Here is a 17,683-nt window from a genome sequence, read left to right as displayed (position 1 = left end):
GGAGCCTTATTCTAATAATAATTTTGCAAAATTGCTCACTGTGTACTAGCCTTGCATTCTGTGGTAAGAGGAAAAGAACATTTTAAACATATTTTGCTCAGTAGAGTAGTAGAGTTTTTAACTTTTTGTGTATTTATTTTCATTACTGAAATTAAGTTAACTTTACAGAAGATAGAAGGTTGAGTAAGGATTTCATGATACTAGCCAGCAGATACTTGCCTTGAGAGTGTACTATCAGCATGAGTCATGAGTAGGGATTGATGCTTACAAATATGGGGTGCAACAGTTGATGTGATGATTACTCATCTGTTCTTTCCAAAAAAGTTCCTAAGCCAAGACGGTATGACTTCATTTCACATTCTTGAGCCTATTATCAGGGGCCAGTCCTCGGAAAAAGACATCATGCTTGGAGAGGTAGACAGGCAGCAAAAAAGATAAGACCCTCAATGAAATGGGTTGACACAGGGACTGTAACTACAGACATAAGCACGGGAGAAATTGTGAGGATGGCACGGAATCAAGCAGGGTTTTACTCTGTTGTATGTGGGATTGTTATGAGTCAAAGTCAGTATTTTTGTGTTACCTAGTCTGTTATGTTTGGAAGGAGGGGTGGCATCCACTTCCGTAATAGTTTGCCTGCGGAAACCCTATGAACCTGGAGAGAGGCTGAAAGGCACCCAAGCGTCGAGGACTCTCCTTCATAGTGTCGCTATGAGTCGCCTGCGACTCGACGGCACTTAACAACAACAACATTCTGTTATGTCAGTACTTTAAATTAATAACCATTCAGATCTATTTACATGTACTTGCTTATTGCCATCACACCAGAATCAACTCATAGCCGGCCCGCCAGCAGATTTCCAGAGGTTATAAATCACGAGAGGGAATTGCCCAGCTCTTTACATGGAGCAACCAGTAAATTCAAACTACCTGCTTTGGGGTTGGCAGTGCAACTTCTTATCCACGAGGCCACCGAAGCGCCCTTATTTTTTGTTGCATATTGCTGTTTTGCTTTGTTTTTATTTACACATAAAACTGGTGTGTTTTTTTTTTTTTTAAAACTAGCTTTTTATAGACAAGTTAGAGGTAAATTAATTTATAACCTTATTCAGATTCAAGGGCAGTTTACTGGGTTTATTGCTTTGTTAGGTGTTTTATTTTAATCACTAATTAGTTTTGAACTTTTGTTGTTGTTTTTTAGCAGACAGGATTTTAGGATTGTAAAACATACTTGGCTGGCTTCCAAAATAAAAATTCTGTATTATGTTAAAGCCGAAGCCCCATCTGCTGTTTTCATTAGAAATCTCAAGAGTTGTTCACATTGCCAGGAGCAGCTCTTTGAATACAATCTGATGTGTAATCAAGCAGTGATATGTTATTTTCAAGGTCAGTTTGGTTCAGACAGAAGAAAAGCCAGGAAAATTAACTTTCTGAAACACTACAAAGTTTAAAATTGAAAATTTATTTAAATAGAGCTTATTATAGAGCTTTAAAAATTAAAATTTTCATCCAATTCGATGGTACACAACAACAAAAAATTTTAAAAAATTAAAATTATTAAACAATTATTCCTATTTTTTTCTTAATTTTTTATCTTATTATTTTGTGCGTGTGTACCGTCAAATCGGATCTGACTGGTACAGAAGGAGATTGTCCCTCCTCTTCCAGCAGAGCATCTGGTGGATTCAAACCATGTACCTCTAGGATTACAATGCAGCTTCTTAGGGGAGCTCTGGTGGCCTAGTGGCAAGAAACTGCAACTACAATCCCAGAGGTGCACGGTTTGAATCCACCAGATGCTCTGCCGGGGAAGGAGGGGCAGTCTCCTCCTGTACAGTCAGATCTTATTTGACGGTACATGCACACAAAAATAATAAAAGAAAAAATAATAATAATAATAATAATAATAAAAAATAAAAAACAATGCAGCTTCTGGCTACAAGGCCACCAGAGGCCCCTTATTCATATTTCTTAAGAATAAGATTTTTTTTTAACAAGGGTTATGTCTGCCTGTTTATTTTCTTTTTTTAAATAAAACTTTTTAATTTTTATTTTTATTTTAACAAAAGTTTACAGAAAAGTTAGATTTTCATTCATTCATTGTTGCACATTTTACCCCCTTTTTTCCCATCCCCCTCCCCAAAGTGACTTTCCCCCCCATTTTCAGTAGTTTATTTACAAAATTCTACTATAAATTTGAACAAATTCTAGTGACATCCGTAGGGCAATTCTATTGCTCTACATGTGGAATCAACATCAAGAATAAGATCTTGAGATTGGTTGAATACCACTGTGCTTTGAAACAAACAGTAGATCAGTTTATGTTTTGAAAAATGGAATTCTAAGAAAAAAAAATTGAATTCTTACCAGGTAAAATTTTTAATAAAACTCCTAAAGTCTTTATTAATTTAGTTTTGTTCTTGTTATGTACCACCAAGTCAGAACCAACTCACGGCTTACCCTTCAGAGTTTTCAGAGGCAATAAATTGCGTGAGAAGAGGTTGTCCACCTTTCCCTTTGGAGCAGTTGGTGTATTTGGACCCCTGGTCTCTAAGTTGGCAGGACAACTCCTTACCATCGATGCATTCATTTAGGAGAGGGAGAAATATGGGGTTTATTTTCTAGGCTTTTCTGGGGCTATTATAAACATTTGCTCTTCTGGTGGCCTACAGTTCTTTTCCAGAAAAGACTGGAGCTTCCGGTGGATTTGACGTGCCAGCCTGGCAGAGAGCAAGCAGCCTGATACATCATGTGCTGTGCCACCAGAGCTCCCACCACGACTGAGGATTCATCTCATTGGGTCTGAGTGGAGGGAGCTTGGAAGGCTGCTCTTATTCCAGACCAGAAGTGTCTACAGAATTCTACAATTCTGTAGGAAATTGCTCTGCTAATCCAAAGGCTGCGCTTCTTTTGTGGTTCAAATCCACCAGCAGCAACAAGGGAGAAAGGTGGACAGTTTCCTCTCATATAGTGTATAGCTTAGAATTCCAGTGGAGGTTCAGCTATGAGTCAGTTTCAACTCCATGACAATGAATTTGAGTATGTTGTTGGTAGGTGCTGTTGAGTTGCCTGCGACCCATAGAGAACCTGTATACAGCAGCTCTGAAGCTCGCCCTGTCCCGAGCCAGTCTTACCGATTCTTACACATCAACCCTCATTGCCCCAGTTACTGTTCCAATCCATCTCATCCGGGGTCTTCCTCTCCTGCACTGTCCCTCCATCCTTCCGAGCATGATGTCCTTCTCCAAGGATCAGTCACTCCTGGCCATGTGCCCAAAGCATGTGAGACAGCTTCAGAATCCTGGCCTCCAAGGAGAAAGTTGGTTTCACCCTCCAAGATAGACCTATTCATTTTCTTGGTGGTCCATGGTATGTTCAAGACTCTTCTCCAGCACCACAACTCGAAGACATCAATTCTTTTTTTTTAAAATTTATTTTAATAAAACTTTACAGAGCCTCTGGATTTACATTGGCATCAATTCTTCTTCTGTCATCCATAATCATCCTTAGTAAAGAAAAAAAAAAAGAGCTCCAGTGGCTTAGTGTGTTTTCTGTTGTACTGCTAACTGAAAAGTCAGTGGTTCGAATTCACCAAATGCTCTGTGGAGAAAGATGGCCTGGCCAGTCTTTCATAAAGATTTGCAACCTCAGAAACTCAATGGAGGGTTACTATGACTTGGACTCAACCTGATAGAAGTAGGTTTGGTTTTGGTACATTTAAAAAGTTAGAAGGATGATGAATGCTAAACCTGGACAATTAGGCTGCAGGAGAATGCTGTAGACATGGAAATAGTGAAAAAACACCAAACAAACAAACCCAACACCCTAAACCTCATCCATGGATAATTAATAATTGACTATATCAATACTACTGTAATTATTTAAAAAGTTAGTTTTTAAAAATTTGACTCTAAAGAATATCCCAGTCACAAAAGGACAAATATTACATGATGCCACTGTTGTAGAATGGGACTGTCCTTGGGGTTGGGGAGAGACTGAGTAAGATGGGTTCAATAATGTATACTGCACTGAAACAGAGGAGGGAGAAAACTGTTTAAAAGAGATATATAACTAGGTATTTCTGTCACCACAGGAGACTAGAGCGAGGGCTACATGGTGGAGGGGACCTGGGGGAGGGTTTGTAAAACAATGAAAGAATCTTTTCTTTTACTTTTCCATAATTTCTGGACTCATGTACTTATAACTTGTTAGTCAAATTTGTGTCTTCTAGGTTGCAACACCCCCATGATACATCTTCAAGGATATGAACATGTACGGCCAAGCACAATCAATAAGAGTGCATCTAAATTCCAAAATCAATCTCCATAATAGTCTATGTGTTTCCTACTGCCAAAGGGGCCCTTTAGAGTAGTGAGAGAAGATCTTCACCCTGAAACCCACAGCGTCCCTTTTCAGCAGGAAGTAGCTAAGAGAATACGCCATCCCCTTTTCCTTATGACTCAGGGTGAAGTCTCTCTCAGGGAGGAGTGATAGGGAATGGCAAAGGATACACTGACAAAGAAGATTAATCAGAACTGGCTTTGACAAGCACTGTGGCATTTGGACAAGAACAAACTGGGAGGAGGGTAGAGAGAATAGTGCAACAATGAATGAATGGAAACCCAAAATCTCTGTAAATGTTTATGAAAATTAATAAAATATAGGAAAAAAAACAAAAAAAAAACCAAAGTGCTCTTTGTAGGCAAAGATGATGAAGCTTTGCCTCACATACTTCAGGCATATTGTTAGGAGAGGCTAGTCCTTGGAAAGGGAGGGACATAATGCCCCTAAAGGTACAGGGTCAGTGAAGGAGAGGAAGACCATCAGCCAGGTGGATTGTTACAGTTACAGTGACTGCAGCAATGGGCTCTAATGTGCCAAGAAATGTGAGGCTGTCCCAGGATAGGACAGGGTTCAGAGCTGTCGTTCATATGGTTGCTGTGGGTTATATTCGACTCGAGGATGTCTAACGACAACAAAGGCTATACAGTCTCTGAGCTTCATCAGCAAGTACTGCAGGTTTTCTTCATTTTTTACAAGTGAGGTTGTCATCTGCATGTCACAGGCTTTTGGTGAGTCTTCCTCCAGCCTTGATGTCTGAGCAGGTTCCTCACAAGCACAACTTGTGCTCTGAAATTTCCTTTCTTCACAATGCTTTCCATAACTTGCTATGATATGTACTACTTAATGCCTTTGTATAGTCAATAAAATGCAGATAAACATAAAAAAAAATAAAAATAAAGTGATGGTTCTGAAGTTTTCAATAACTCCTGTCAAGGTAAAAAAAAAAATCCATGTACCTGCCTCACATTTAAAGGCACTCTGGTGGCCTAGTGGTAAGGAGCTGTGCTGCCAAGCCACAGGCATGCAGTTCAAACCCACCAGCTGCTCTGTAAGAGGAAGATGGCCGGTCTCCAGTGTGATTTACGACCTTGGAAAACCTGATAGAGGGTCCATGATGAATTGGTGACAGCACATAACAACAACAGCAACCACACTGCAGCATTCAAGGTCCACATCTGGCCCCTACCTTTTCTCCAACCCCTTCCTCTGTCAGACCTGACCCTTCAGCCATTCCCAACTGGCTAGCTGCCTTTGTCCTTTTGTCCCCTTTGCCTGGCACCTGCCCTTCTGTCTTGGCCACTAGGCCATTGCTTCTCTATTCCCCCTCTTTCTAGAAGCTTTTCCTCTACTCTGTCTTCACAGACAATTCCAGACATTTGTTGTCACCCTTTCCAAATGGCAGTGGGGTTCGTCAGAGCTGGAACTGCAGTTGTGACCTCATCTTCACCTCGCCAGGACCTGGCATGCAGCCGCTGGGCCCTGGTCATAGAGGAGTAAAGCAGCCAGGCCCACCTCCTGTTTTCCTGCTGTAGTCCCTGCACTTTTCCTGTCCACTGACAATATCAAGCCAGGAACGTTCTTGTGAGAAATGAAAACCATCAGATACGTGCAAGGCAGAAAAAGTGGAGGAGATTAAAATGAAGTCAGGATGGCTTCTGTCCATCTTTGAGGTTAAGTTAAATCATTAGCCCTAGCCAGTGTAGCCTGTCTGACCCCTGTGGACAGCTGTATAGATCCAGCTTTCTTCCTGATCTTTTATGCGCAAACACCTCAGATGGCTTCTGTACTGTGGCAACTCCCACAGTTTGCTGCAATTCCGATTGGAATTGATGATGTTCTGCTTGTTCAGTTGTGTTAAATCCGCATGTATTATCTGAAATATTTGACTGCCAATTATCTTACTGGAATCTAATAAACCTCAACCAGAGAATGGAAGCAAAATAATCCTTGTCTTCTAACTAAATGTAATATATTAGGAACTTAAATGTACTGCCAGTCCAGCCAGCTGTATTCCCTCTGCCGTGAAAGCATGCAGCCAAAACATGTTTTCTTTTTATTAAAATATTTTTTAAAAAAGAAATTTTATTACCAACATTTCAGTATGATTGTGTCTCAATATCAAGAAAACAAAGATTCTTACCACTGGACCAATGGGCAGTGTCATGATGGATGGAGAAGAGAGTGAAACTGTCAACAGCTTCATCTTGCTTGGATCCATAATGAAGACCCTGTTACGAGCAGTCAGGAGATAAGGAGATGCATCACACTAGGAAAATCTGCAGTAAGGGACCTTTCCATGTTATTGAGACGAGTGATGTCAGTTTGAGGACTAAGGTGTGCCTGATTCAGGCCATAGTCTTTCTGGTTACTAGCTATGCATCCAAGATCTGAACAATCAATAAGGATGGCAGAAAAAGAATTGATGCCTTTGAGCTGTGGTATCAGAGAAGAGCAGTGAGCATTCCCTGAATGGCCAAGAGAACGAACAGATATGTTTTGGAGAAGGAACAGCTGGAGTGCTATTTGGAAGCAAGAATGAGGCTTCACCTCTCATACTTCGGCCATGTTGCTAGGAGGAGCTATTCCTTGGAGAGGAACATGATGTTGGGGAGGGTAGAGGGTCAGCAAAGGAGAGGAAGACTCAACCAGGTGAACTGACATAGTGACTGCACAGTGAGCTGTTGTGTGTCAGCAAGTGTGAAGATGGCACAGGACAGAAAGGATTCAGATCTTTTGTTTCTAGGGTCTCTATGAGTCATGCTCAACTCGACGGCACACAAAAATAACACCACCATGGTTAGCCCATCAAGAGATCTCTCTTTTATAACTCCTCTAAAATCTGTGTTGTATGCTGCACACTGTCATCCAATCACACATGGTATTTTAATCCAACAGGTAACACTCAGGGATATTAGGATCCTTGTCTTTTTTTTCCCCTTCTCCTGTTTCTTCTTGTTACTGTCAAGTTGATTTAGACTGGCACAGGAGGAGATTGCCCCTCCTTCTCCAGGGGAGCATCTAGTGGATTAGAACCGTGTGCTTTCAGGATTGCAGTGCAGCTTCCTGCCACTAGGCCATCAGAGCTCCCTTAGGATCCTGTCTCCTCTTGGTTCCACCTCAGAAGTGTGACAGTATAATTATGCTTAGTAACACAAAGTTGTAAAAGCTGGACAGTGAATAAGAAAGATGAATGATGAACTTAAGTCTTTGGATTATGGTTTTGGTATAGAGTATTGAATGGATTACTATGGACTCCCAAAAGAAAAAGAAAATCTGCCTTGGAGAAAGTGCAACCAGGGTTCTCCGTGGAGGCAAAGATCGTGAAATTGTCTCAACTACTCAGACATCTTGTCAGGAGACATCAGCCCTTTGAAGAAGACATCATGCTGGTAAAAGTAGAGGGTCAGTGAAAGAGAGGAAAACCTTTGAGGGATGGATTGACAGAACCTGCAACAATGGGCCTGATCATGGCAGAGTCTGTGAGGATGGTGCAAGGTAGGGCATGGTTTCAAATCACTGTGAGCAGCTGACTTGACAGTACCTCACAAGAGTGCACACGGGGGGCCATGACTCTTCTGGACCTCCTGTCATGCTCATCTATTCCTGTCTGTCCCTTCAGTACACATCCTGCTTAGTCAGCTACGGGCCACACGTGGAACCCTCCCACCCCGAGAGTTCTTTGTTGCCACTTTGAATGATTTGTTGCAGCTTCAAGAGTTGCCTTTTCCCCCCAACATTTTTTAATATCTGTTATGTGTGAAAAAGAGCTCTGGTGACCTGGTGGTAAGGAATTGTGCTGGCAAGCCAGAGGTGTGCGGTTTGAAATAGCCAGGTGCTCCATGGGAGAAAAATGGGCGGTCTTCTCCTGTGCCGTTTATTGTCTCTGCAAAGCTGCTGGAGAGTCAGCTATGGGTTGGTTCTGACTCGATGGTACATAACAACAACAGCAATTATGTCTGAAAACCATACATGTGGAAAATCCCAAAGTCAGCAAGATGAAAGCGTTTGCGTCATGGGTCAGAGGAATAACTGGCATCTACCTATATGTTTATTTTGGAAGCAGGAGTGGCATCCACTTCCTAAACAACTTGTCTCTGGAAACTCTATGAACTTTGATAAATGTCAGTAGTTGTAAAGGGGCTTCAGGTCTTTTGTTCATAGGGTCGCTATGAGCGATGCTCGACTCAAAGGCAATCAACAACATATGTTTATAATGTTTGTAACATAGTATTGTTTGTTGTTAAGTGTGTTGAGTTGACTCTAACTCATAATAATGACCGAGTGAATAATGGATCTGAACTTTGTCCTATCCTGTGCCATCCTCATTATCTCTGACATACTCAAGACAATTGCTGTGTTTTCTCAATCCATCCCATTGAAGGTCTTTTCCTCCTTTGCTGCCCTCCACCTTTCCAAGCATAATGTCTTTATTTCAAGGACTGACCCTTCCTAATAACATGTCCAAAGTATATGGGATGAAGTTTCACTATCCTTGCCTCCAGAGAGCCCTCTGGCTTTGCCATTTCCAAGACATAGTTGTTTGTTCTTTTGACAGTCTATGGGACATTCATTACCCTTCTTCAATAACATAACTCAAAGACATAGATGATTGTTTTGTCATCCTTATTCTTTGCCCAACTTTCAATTGCATAGCAAGTAATTGAAAAGATCATGGTTTGTATTAGGTGCACCTTAGTCTTAAAACTGTTATTGTTGCTTTTCAGCACTTTAGAGAGGTCCCTGACAGCAGTCTTTCCTAATGCAATACATTTTTAATTTATTGACTTTTGGTGCCAAGGGTATTGATTGTGAATACCAGCGAGGTGAAATCATTGACAATTTCTATCTGTTTTCCATCTATAACCTATAGCAAATGCATAAAAGTAGAGGTACCAAGAGAGGAGTAGTTCCAGAGCTGAAGAATCAGGCAAACTTCATGAAGTATTTGACTTTGAAGAAGGCTAAAAGAACACTGTCACTGTATCTTATACTTTTGTCTTCCAGTGATTTTTCTAGTCAAATTTTTTCTTACTTATAAAAATAAATATTAGAAGACTATCAGATATTTCACACTTTGTTCACTAGGTGATGATATATTGACTATTTCATAATTTATAATGATCTTGCCTTTCTGTATTAGTTTCTTGGTATAGACATATAGACATAGCTTTTTAAATGAGTGCAATGCATTAAATGGTAAGTATGGTTAATAACAAAATAAAAAAGAGAGGATGGCTTCTTCCTCAGTCACTGCCTTTGCTCAGCTCTCAACATAGTGTGACCTTCCATCAGATTTCCACAGTCATAGGAGGTTGTCCCTCTGGTGTCCGGTGGATTCAAACCACCAGAGGCACAGCCTTTGAGTTGGCAGGATAACACCCTGCCGACTAGTATTGCTCATACTATTTAATATATGTTTTGTTTCATCTCTGGTTTTTAGGCTGCTTGGATTTTAAAAGCTCGGGCCCTAACTGAAATGGTATATATAGATGAAGTTGATGTGTATCAGGAAGGAATTGCAGAAATGATGCTGGATGAAAATGCTATTGCTCAGGTTCCACGTAAGTATTGATTTTATTTTTTTTTTAAATAAAAGGGTGGAGGGACAGTGCGGGAGAGGAAGACCCGGGATGAGATGGATTGATAGAGTAACTGGGACAGTGGGGAAAGGTGTGTCAGAGTCCATAAGACTGGCTCAGGACAGGGCGGGCTTCAGAGCTGTCGTACAACTCTGAGTTGCAGGTGACTTGACAGCATAGAACAACAGTGTAATCACACTTTTCCTACTGTCTCCTTATAATTCTCATTTCCATTAATCCTCTCATTCTACCCTTTCTTGCCTTCCGAGCTTAATCTTTGGGAAATTGCTGATCTTTTGACCTTATGAGGTTGGTTAATCTAAGGCATGAGGCCTTCTCTGATGTTGTTGGTCACCATAAAGGGCTGACTGTGGTTCTTCTGAAGTTGAGTCATGAGGCCTATTTATGCCTGGTTTAAAGGATAACAAAGGATAGTTCTTGGTGGTTCTGTCAGTCTCCATCATACTAGTAAGCCTGGTCTGCTCTATGTTTTTGAGTTTTGTCCCATGTTTCCTGGACTCTACCCAGGATCTTCTACTGTGACCTCATTTAGAGTGGTCAGTGCTGATGGTGGGGCACCATCTAGTTCTTCTGGTCTCAGAGTGATGAAGTTGAGGTTTGCATGATCATGAATCCTTTGGACTAATTCTTTCTCTACGTCTTTGCTTTTCTTCCCTTTTCATGGATCTGGACAGGGATAGAACAGTGACTGATATTTCGGAAATGGATTGCCAGGCCTTTCTTCCAAAGCATGCACCTCTGGATGGATTTGAACTTTCAGTTGATAGCTGGGCATGTTAACCATTTATACCAACCGGGGACATTTCACAATCGTTTATAAACATACATTGTATCTCATCTCCTTATCTAATGTAGCAAATGATGGCATCTCTCTCTCTCTCTCTCTATCTATCTATCTCTCTGTATCTTAAAGGACAGGAAAGATAAGACATTCAAAAGCATTCTAAATAATTTTTTTTAAACCAGTTATCTGAAAATGTCACTTGATTAGAATAATTAAAGAATGATTTTCTCTACTGCCTGAGTGGGATGATGGGTGATTTGCTGTACTCTGATGGCTGAGTGGTACAAGGCCCAGTCCTGAGGCGGTAGGCGCACTGGTATGTGGATGATGACCCTGAGATCTAGTGATCATGCTGGTAATTTACTAGTAGTGATAGTTCTTGTCCATTTCCACCTTTTGGAAGGTAGTAACTCTTTTAAAGCTTCAAGTGGAAAGTGAGGGAGAAATATATATTTTTGTATTAAAATTAGTTTTTCCCTTAATTATTTTATCCTTTGGAGTTAAAATATCTAAATTCTAGAACCATCATTAATATTTTTGGGGAAAATCATCTTTTTGGGTTTTTTTTGGAGAAGTTTGTATAAAAAGCAAAATATGGACACAGGACCATCATTTTGATCTTTGACATATGCTAATCTGGAGTTTGAATTACCAACAAATTGACTCCATTACTTTTCTCTCATTTTTGTTATTGTTGTTGTTAAGTACTATCAAGTTGATCATGACTCATAGTGACCCTATGAACAAAAGACCTTAACCCTGTTTTATAACTGTTGTTATTTTTCCAAGTTCATAGAGTTTCTAGAGGCATGTTGTTTAGAAAGTGGATGCCACTCCTTCTTCCACACCTGGCTTAATCTGGGAGCTCCACCAAACCCTGTTAACCAAGTGTAACCATTATGGCACTTGAAACACAGCATTCAGTATCACAGCAATACCATGTTTCCTCTGCCCAGCAAATTGGCAGAGCAGTGCTGCACCACTTAGGACAATGTTCATTTCAAACACAAATTAACACCAGGACAGGGGGCCTGTCAGGCCCAAACTGATTTTAAAAGAACCCAGGCCAGCGCAATAGGCCTTGATTGGCTCCAGCAAGAGGCCCCCAGCCCACAGCTCAAAACCATCCAATCCAATCAGCTCACACACCATTGTGAGCAAAATAAAACCAACCAAACTGTCCATACCCGACCTTCAGCCAAAACAAGGAGAACTCACCCTTTAAAATCCATCAGCTACACAGATGCGCCTTCAACTGAAGACTCAGTCCCAAATGGATTTTAAAAAACCCGGGCCAGTGCACCAGGCCTTGATTGGCATAGCCTCTGTGAAATGGTTCAGTACTGTCAACTCTATAGACTTGTGAAGATTAACTGTAGTTAGCATTAAGTTACCTGATAGGTCCTCAAGAAATAGCAGTTCAAACACATTTTCTGATAGTATATTGTTAGCAATGTCTCTTTTCAGTGGGCTAACACAATTCTGATAATTTTGAGGATAAAAAAATGTCTAAATTGAGTTTACCATTTCATCCTGTAGGCCCTGGAACATCTTTGAAGCTCCCTGGAACTAATCCAACAGGAGGGCCTAGCCAAGCTGTCAGGTATGCCTTCTGCTTCTAGATACTGACCAAATTATGTGAGAGCTGAGGGCCTTTCCTGGAATGATCGTTGTATTAAGACAGCTTACCATTTTTACAGGCCGATCACTCAAGCCGGAAGACCCATTACAGGTTTCCTGAGGCCCAGCACACAAAGTGGAAGGCCAGGCACTATGGAACAGGCCATCAGAACACCCAGAACTGCCTACACAGCCCGTCCCATTACTAGCTCTTCTGGAAGATTTATCAGAATGGGGACAGTAAGTTCTGTGAGCTTTGCAGTAACTTCACAAAGGGATCTCTGGTGGTGTAGTCCATTGGAAGCTATTCTGTTAAACCAGAGGCCTCATCTCTTTGGTGGTTCAAATACACCAGTCGTTCAGTCTCTTCCTATGTGATTTACAACCTCTGCAAACCCGCTAGCGGGTCAGTTTGAGTGGGTTCTGACTCTTGGACCATGAGTTTGAATTCCAGTTTATATTTCCAAATTATATTTCTGTTATGTTAATATAAGTTTACACCATTTTACAATGGAGGATTATATTAAAAAGTTTTTAACAGTGATGCTTTTCATTTACTTTGCCTTTATAATTTCTGTGTACATTAAACTCAAATTATGTTTAAAGGGAAAGTTTCAGATTTCCTGTTCTGTTATTTCCTTCCTCCACTTAGGCTTCCATGCTTACAAGCCCTGATGGACCTTTCATAAATTTATCTAGATTGAATTTAACGAAATATGCTCAGAAACCAAAATTGGCAAAGGTATGTATTTAAAAGTGCTTTTATGCTATGAAGTAGTATTGCAATCAGGATGTATAAAGAATTAATGAAGGAAAAGCCATGTCTTATTTGGAATGGAATTGTTTCACATATTCTACTATGTGAAATTTCCATTAGTCTGGTGTTTTGTTTTTTCCATCCCCCGGTTTCTTTTTTTCCCTTTCTTTTTTCCCCCCTCCCCATTTGTCTTGAGTTAGGAAAAGCTAACTAGAAATAAAATAAAAACAATACAATATAATGAGGGAGTGCTGGTAGCCTATTGATAAGAAGTTGCACTGTTAGCCCTAGGGCACACAGATCAAATCCAGCAGCTGTTCCATGGAGAAAGATGGATCTCTTCTATACATTTTACTGTCTCTGAAAACCCTCTGGAGGGTCCATTATGAGTCGGTTCTGACTTGGTGGCACATAACAACAACATTAACAATATTCTCTTATTACAGAAATTTTTTTCTCTTGATACAGAACAGAAATTTATAACAAAAAAAACTGAATCTGTATCTGCCTGGAGCAGAACTCTCAGAATATCATCTGTGTGTATGTGTATGTCTTCTTTTACAGTTTGTACTATTCTCAGAAAAATAATCCTCTAACCTTGTAGAGTTTTAAGACCATATAAAGAGGATGGGGGGGGGTAGTGTGCATCTTCTAATTAGTTAATTAGTGAGGTATCTCTATAAGGATTACTCATGACAGCCAATGGCAAACAACTACATTAGTAATTCCAACTAGATAAAATCCTCCTTTAAGTGAATGACTGAGAGAGAATATGACCTTTCTGATATTTAAACAGCAACAGCAAAACAACATAGAGATGAACTTGAAATAATTGAGAGACCAGAGTGCTTTGGATTTCTAGAAACTGGTTTAAGCTGAGCCTAGGTTTTGAGCGGAAAGCTTTGTGAACTGTGAACATTCCTAATCACAATTCAGGGACACTAGCTATGTAGCCTTGAGGTTTCCATCATTCAGAGAAATGCCAGTTGGTAGGTAGGGATTCTCTGTATTTAGACTATCAACAATGTGGATGTCATTTTCTTAATTTCGTATTTGACAGCAGTCCTGTAAATTTCACTTAACAGAATCATAAAGTTACCCTTCTCCCCCTTTATGACACTAGAGCATGACAGAAATTTCTGATCTGGACTGTCCACTCCTCTCCCGAGACTATTTACTTGAGATGGCTGCCAGGCCAGTTGCTGGCCTTTATACTTTTCAGCCACAAGATGTGCATAGAGGCATTTCCTTCAATTAAGATTCTCCCTGTACAGACCTTGTTTATGCGACTTACTAGACTAGATTTCAGCTTTGTGTGTTTCAGCATTAACAGCAGGTTTGTCAAGTTTTGATTCTAGTTTGTCCTCACATATCAGAAAGACATGTTTCTCATGTTGGTCTTTTGCTTCAAGTGTCTTGGTGACTGACTCCCGAGTCCCTGAGTCTTGAGAGGTGTGACATTGTATGTTAGGCAGTAGTAGCACTGACTATACTCATTAACTTTTTAAAAAATTACAGAGCAGCTAGGGTAGGGGGTTAGCTATAGTCTTCTAAAGAACAGCTTAGTCTAGAGATCTTTTTTTATAGGGGGTGTTGGATTGTTTCTGTGAACATATTTTGTACTTCCCAGGGACACTAGTCTTCTGTTGTTGTTGTTATGTGCCAGCGAGTCACCTATGACTCATAGTGAACCCTATAGCTCTGAAAGTGCCACTATTCTGCTCCAATCTCATCGTCTCCAACAGACTTAATCCCATTGCTTCAGTCACTGAATCAATCCATCTCATCTTGAGTCTTCTAGCAAAAGTATAAAATGCTGGTATCATGAACCTGGGGCCACTAAAGTTAATCTAAGAAATGCTTTATCTGAACATATTAGATGAAATATTACAGTAGTAGTTCTCAACACCACCTGCATGGTATAATCCTTTGTGGGCTTTAACATGAGGGAGCCTTACTTCTCCCCCACCCCAAACAAAGATTCTGATTTTATGGTCACCTATGAAGCCCCCAAGTGACTCCAGCATATAGTCAGGGTTGAGACCCACTATGCTGAAGACACTTGGGTAAACTGAGTCAAAGTTACCATAAATACCACCCAAGGAGAGAAATAGTATCCGAAGTTAAACAAAATGACATCCTATGTTACACTTAAACTCTACTCCCCAAAAAGAACTTCTTGAATTTCACATATTTTGTTCTCATTATTAATATAAAAAATCACTATGTAAAAGAGTATGAAAGTTGGCTGAAATGATTTTGATTATGACAGTCCTAAAGTTGGTCTTTCAGAAAGAAAGAAATCAACATTTTATGTGTTTTCTGTGTTAAAAAAAGAATGTTAATTATTTGAACTTCACTGTATTATGTAAAACAAGAATTAACTATAAATAACTTTTTAAATGAGTGATTGTAGCAGATGATTGCTAGATCCTTTGTTTATAAACACAAGGTGAGCACTCAATTTTATTATTTTGGTTCAGTCTGGCTCAAAATAGCCTTTAAGTTTCAATAATGATAAAATGTTTTTGTTAAAATAAAATTTAATGTATTTTTTGTTTTCTTTTTCCCCTTTCATAGGCTTTGTTTGAGTATATCTTTCATCATGAAAATGACGTTAAGACGGTAAGTTTGAATTCACAGGTTTATTTTATTGTAAATTTTTTTTTTTTGGATATTTAGATTCTGAAATATTCTGTGTGGTGGCCTAATGGTAAGAAGCTGCTCTGCAATCCCAAAGGCACGTGGTTTGAATCCACCAGCTGCTCTGTGGGAGAAGGCTGTTCAGTCTCCTCCCATGCTTCTAACTGCTTCTGAAAACCTGCTGGAAAGCCAGCTAGCGCTGGTTCTGGCTCAGTTGTACTTGACAACAATCTTATACGCAGATAGAATTATTAAAGTTTGAAGAATTACACTTCCAAATCCATTGTCAGTTTTAGTAGAAAAATTTACCTGATGATGTATGGCGTATGTAAATTTCCATTAAAAGTTGATTTTTTTGTGTGTCAGAACGGACTCAATAGCTGACCCTCCAGTAGATTTTCGGAGGAATCACCTGAGAGGAGATTACCCATCTTCCCCTGCAAAGCCCTCGGTAGATTTGAACCACCTGCTTTTGGGATACAGCCCAGCTCTTTACTACTAGGCCACCACAGCTCCTTTGTTAAAAGGCAAAATATAGACAAAGGAGAGTGCTGTATAACATCTTGTCCTGAAGTTTTAAAAATATTAATGACAGGGAGCTGTGGTGCCTAGTGGCAAGAAACAGTGCTGCAATCCCGAAGGCATGTGGTTCAAAACCACCAGCTGCTCCACGGGAGAAGGATGGGCAGTCTCCTCCCATGTAATTAACTGCCTCTAAAAACCCACTGAAGGTTCAGCTATAGGTTGGTTCCGTCTTTACGGTACACACCACCACCACCAACACCAACATTGTTGAAGCATTTTTTTAGAGTTCATGGGATATAAGTTTATGGATATATGGATTCTATTTAGTAGTTCTCACCTCTCCCACCTTTGACATTTTTATTGTAGAAAATATCATACATAAAAGTGAGGGCAAGTTGTAATAAACCCTTATCATTTGGCATCCATCTTCATCTATAATCCTCCCCATTAATAAATTTTGTACTTCCGTTGTTGTTGGATGCCGCTAAGTCAGTTCCGATTCAGAGCTATTACACACAGCGGAACAAATCACGGCTGAGTCCTGTGCCGTCCTCACCCCGTCTGCTGTGCTTACGGCCGTTGTTGGCACCCCTGCGTCTCTCTTAGTGAAGCTTTCTCTTTTTCACTGCATCTCTGCTTTACCCAGCATGTTGTCCTTTCCAGAGAGTGGCCTCTCCCACCCAGAGTACACATACGTATCCAAAGCAGTGAAACAGGGTCTCCCATCCTCATCTCTAAGGATCACGCTGGCTGTACTCTCTTTCAGTTGTTGTTAGTTGCCTGCAGGTTGACTACAGCCCGTGGTGACCCCTGCACTGATGACCCCATGATCTGAACCTTGCCCCGTCCTGTGCCACCCTCGGGACCTCTGATAAGCGTGAGCCCATTATTATTGCAGCTACAGTGTTGGCCCGTCTCCTGTGAGGTCTTCCTTTCTTTTGCTGACCCTCCACCTTTCTCAGCATGAGGCCTCAGACCTTCTGACAACATGCCCAAAGAACGTGGGCCAGAATTCCACCATCCCTTCCAAGAAGGAATGGCCTGGCTCCGCTTCCTCCCAAATGGATTTGCTGGTTCTTCTGGAAGTCCATGAGATGTTAAATATGCTTTACCAACTTCAGGTTGTTTCAGGCATTGATGATCTTCAGTATTCCTTATTCAACTTTGAAATGCAATAGCGTACAATTGAAAATACCATCACTTGGATCAGGAGCATCTTAATGTTTAAACTGATAATCTATTGTTAGGAACAGTTTTTAAAAAAACAACAAACATATTTCATCCAGTTTTTCTCAGAAAAACTGGATGAAATATGTTTACGGCATTGAAATCTATGGGAGAGAGAATAGTCTAAAAGTATTATATTTTAGGGCATTATTTTTATCGTAGGAGTATGCAATGAGGGTTGTA

At 40.4% G+C, this 17,683-nt stretch overlaps 1 protein-coding gene across 3 annotated transcripts in view; it reads left to right on the top strand.

Moving 5' to 3' along the window:
• TTC8 (tetratricopeptide repeat domain 8) overlaps positions 1-17,683 on the top strand; it is a 78,893-nt gene that overhangs the window by 23,985 nt on the left and 37,225 nt on the right. For 2 of the 3 annotated variants that reach the window (XM_006879130.1, XM_006879129.1), the window contains 5 exons: positions 9,785-9,905; positions 12,268-12,331; positions 12,429-12,588; positions 13,001-13,090; positions 15,686-15,730. In XM_006879130.1, the coding sequence (XP_006879192.1) occupies positions 9,785-9,905; positions 12,268-12,331; positions 12,429-12,588; positions 13,001-13,090; positions 15,686-15,730 (480 nt within the window). The remainder of the gene's footprint in view (positions 1-9,784; positions 9,906-12,267; positions 12,332-12,428; positions 12,589-13,000; positions 13,091-15,685; positions 15,731-17,683) is intronic. The other variant, XM_006879131.1, reaches the window with a different exon arrangement.

Source organism: Elephantulus edwardii, unplaced genomic scaffold (genome assembly GCF_000299155.1).
Source record: "Elephantulus edwardii isolate Elephantulus edwardi_28Jun2011 unplaced genomic scaffold, EleEdw1.0 scaffold00002, whole genome shotgun sequence".
NCBI classification, from domain to species: Eukaryota; Metazoa; Chordata; class Mammalia; order Macroscelidea; family Macroscelididae; genus Elephantulus; species Elephantulus edwardii.
The sequence above is the reverse complement of the archived record's forward strand: the minus strand, read 5'-3'. Positions and strand labels throughout refer to the sequence as shown.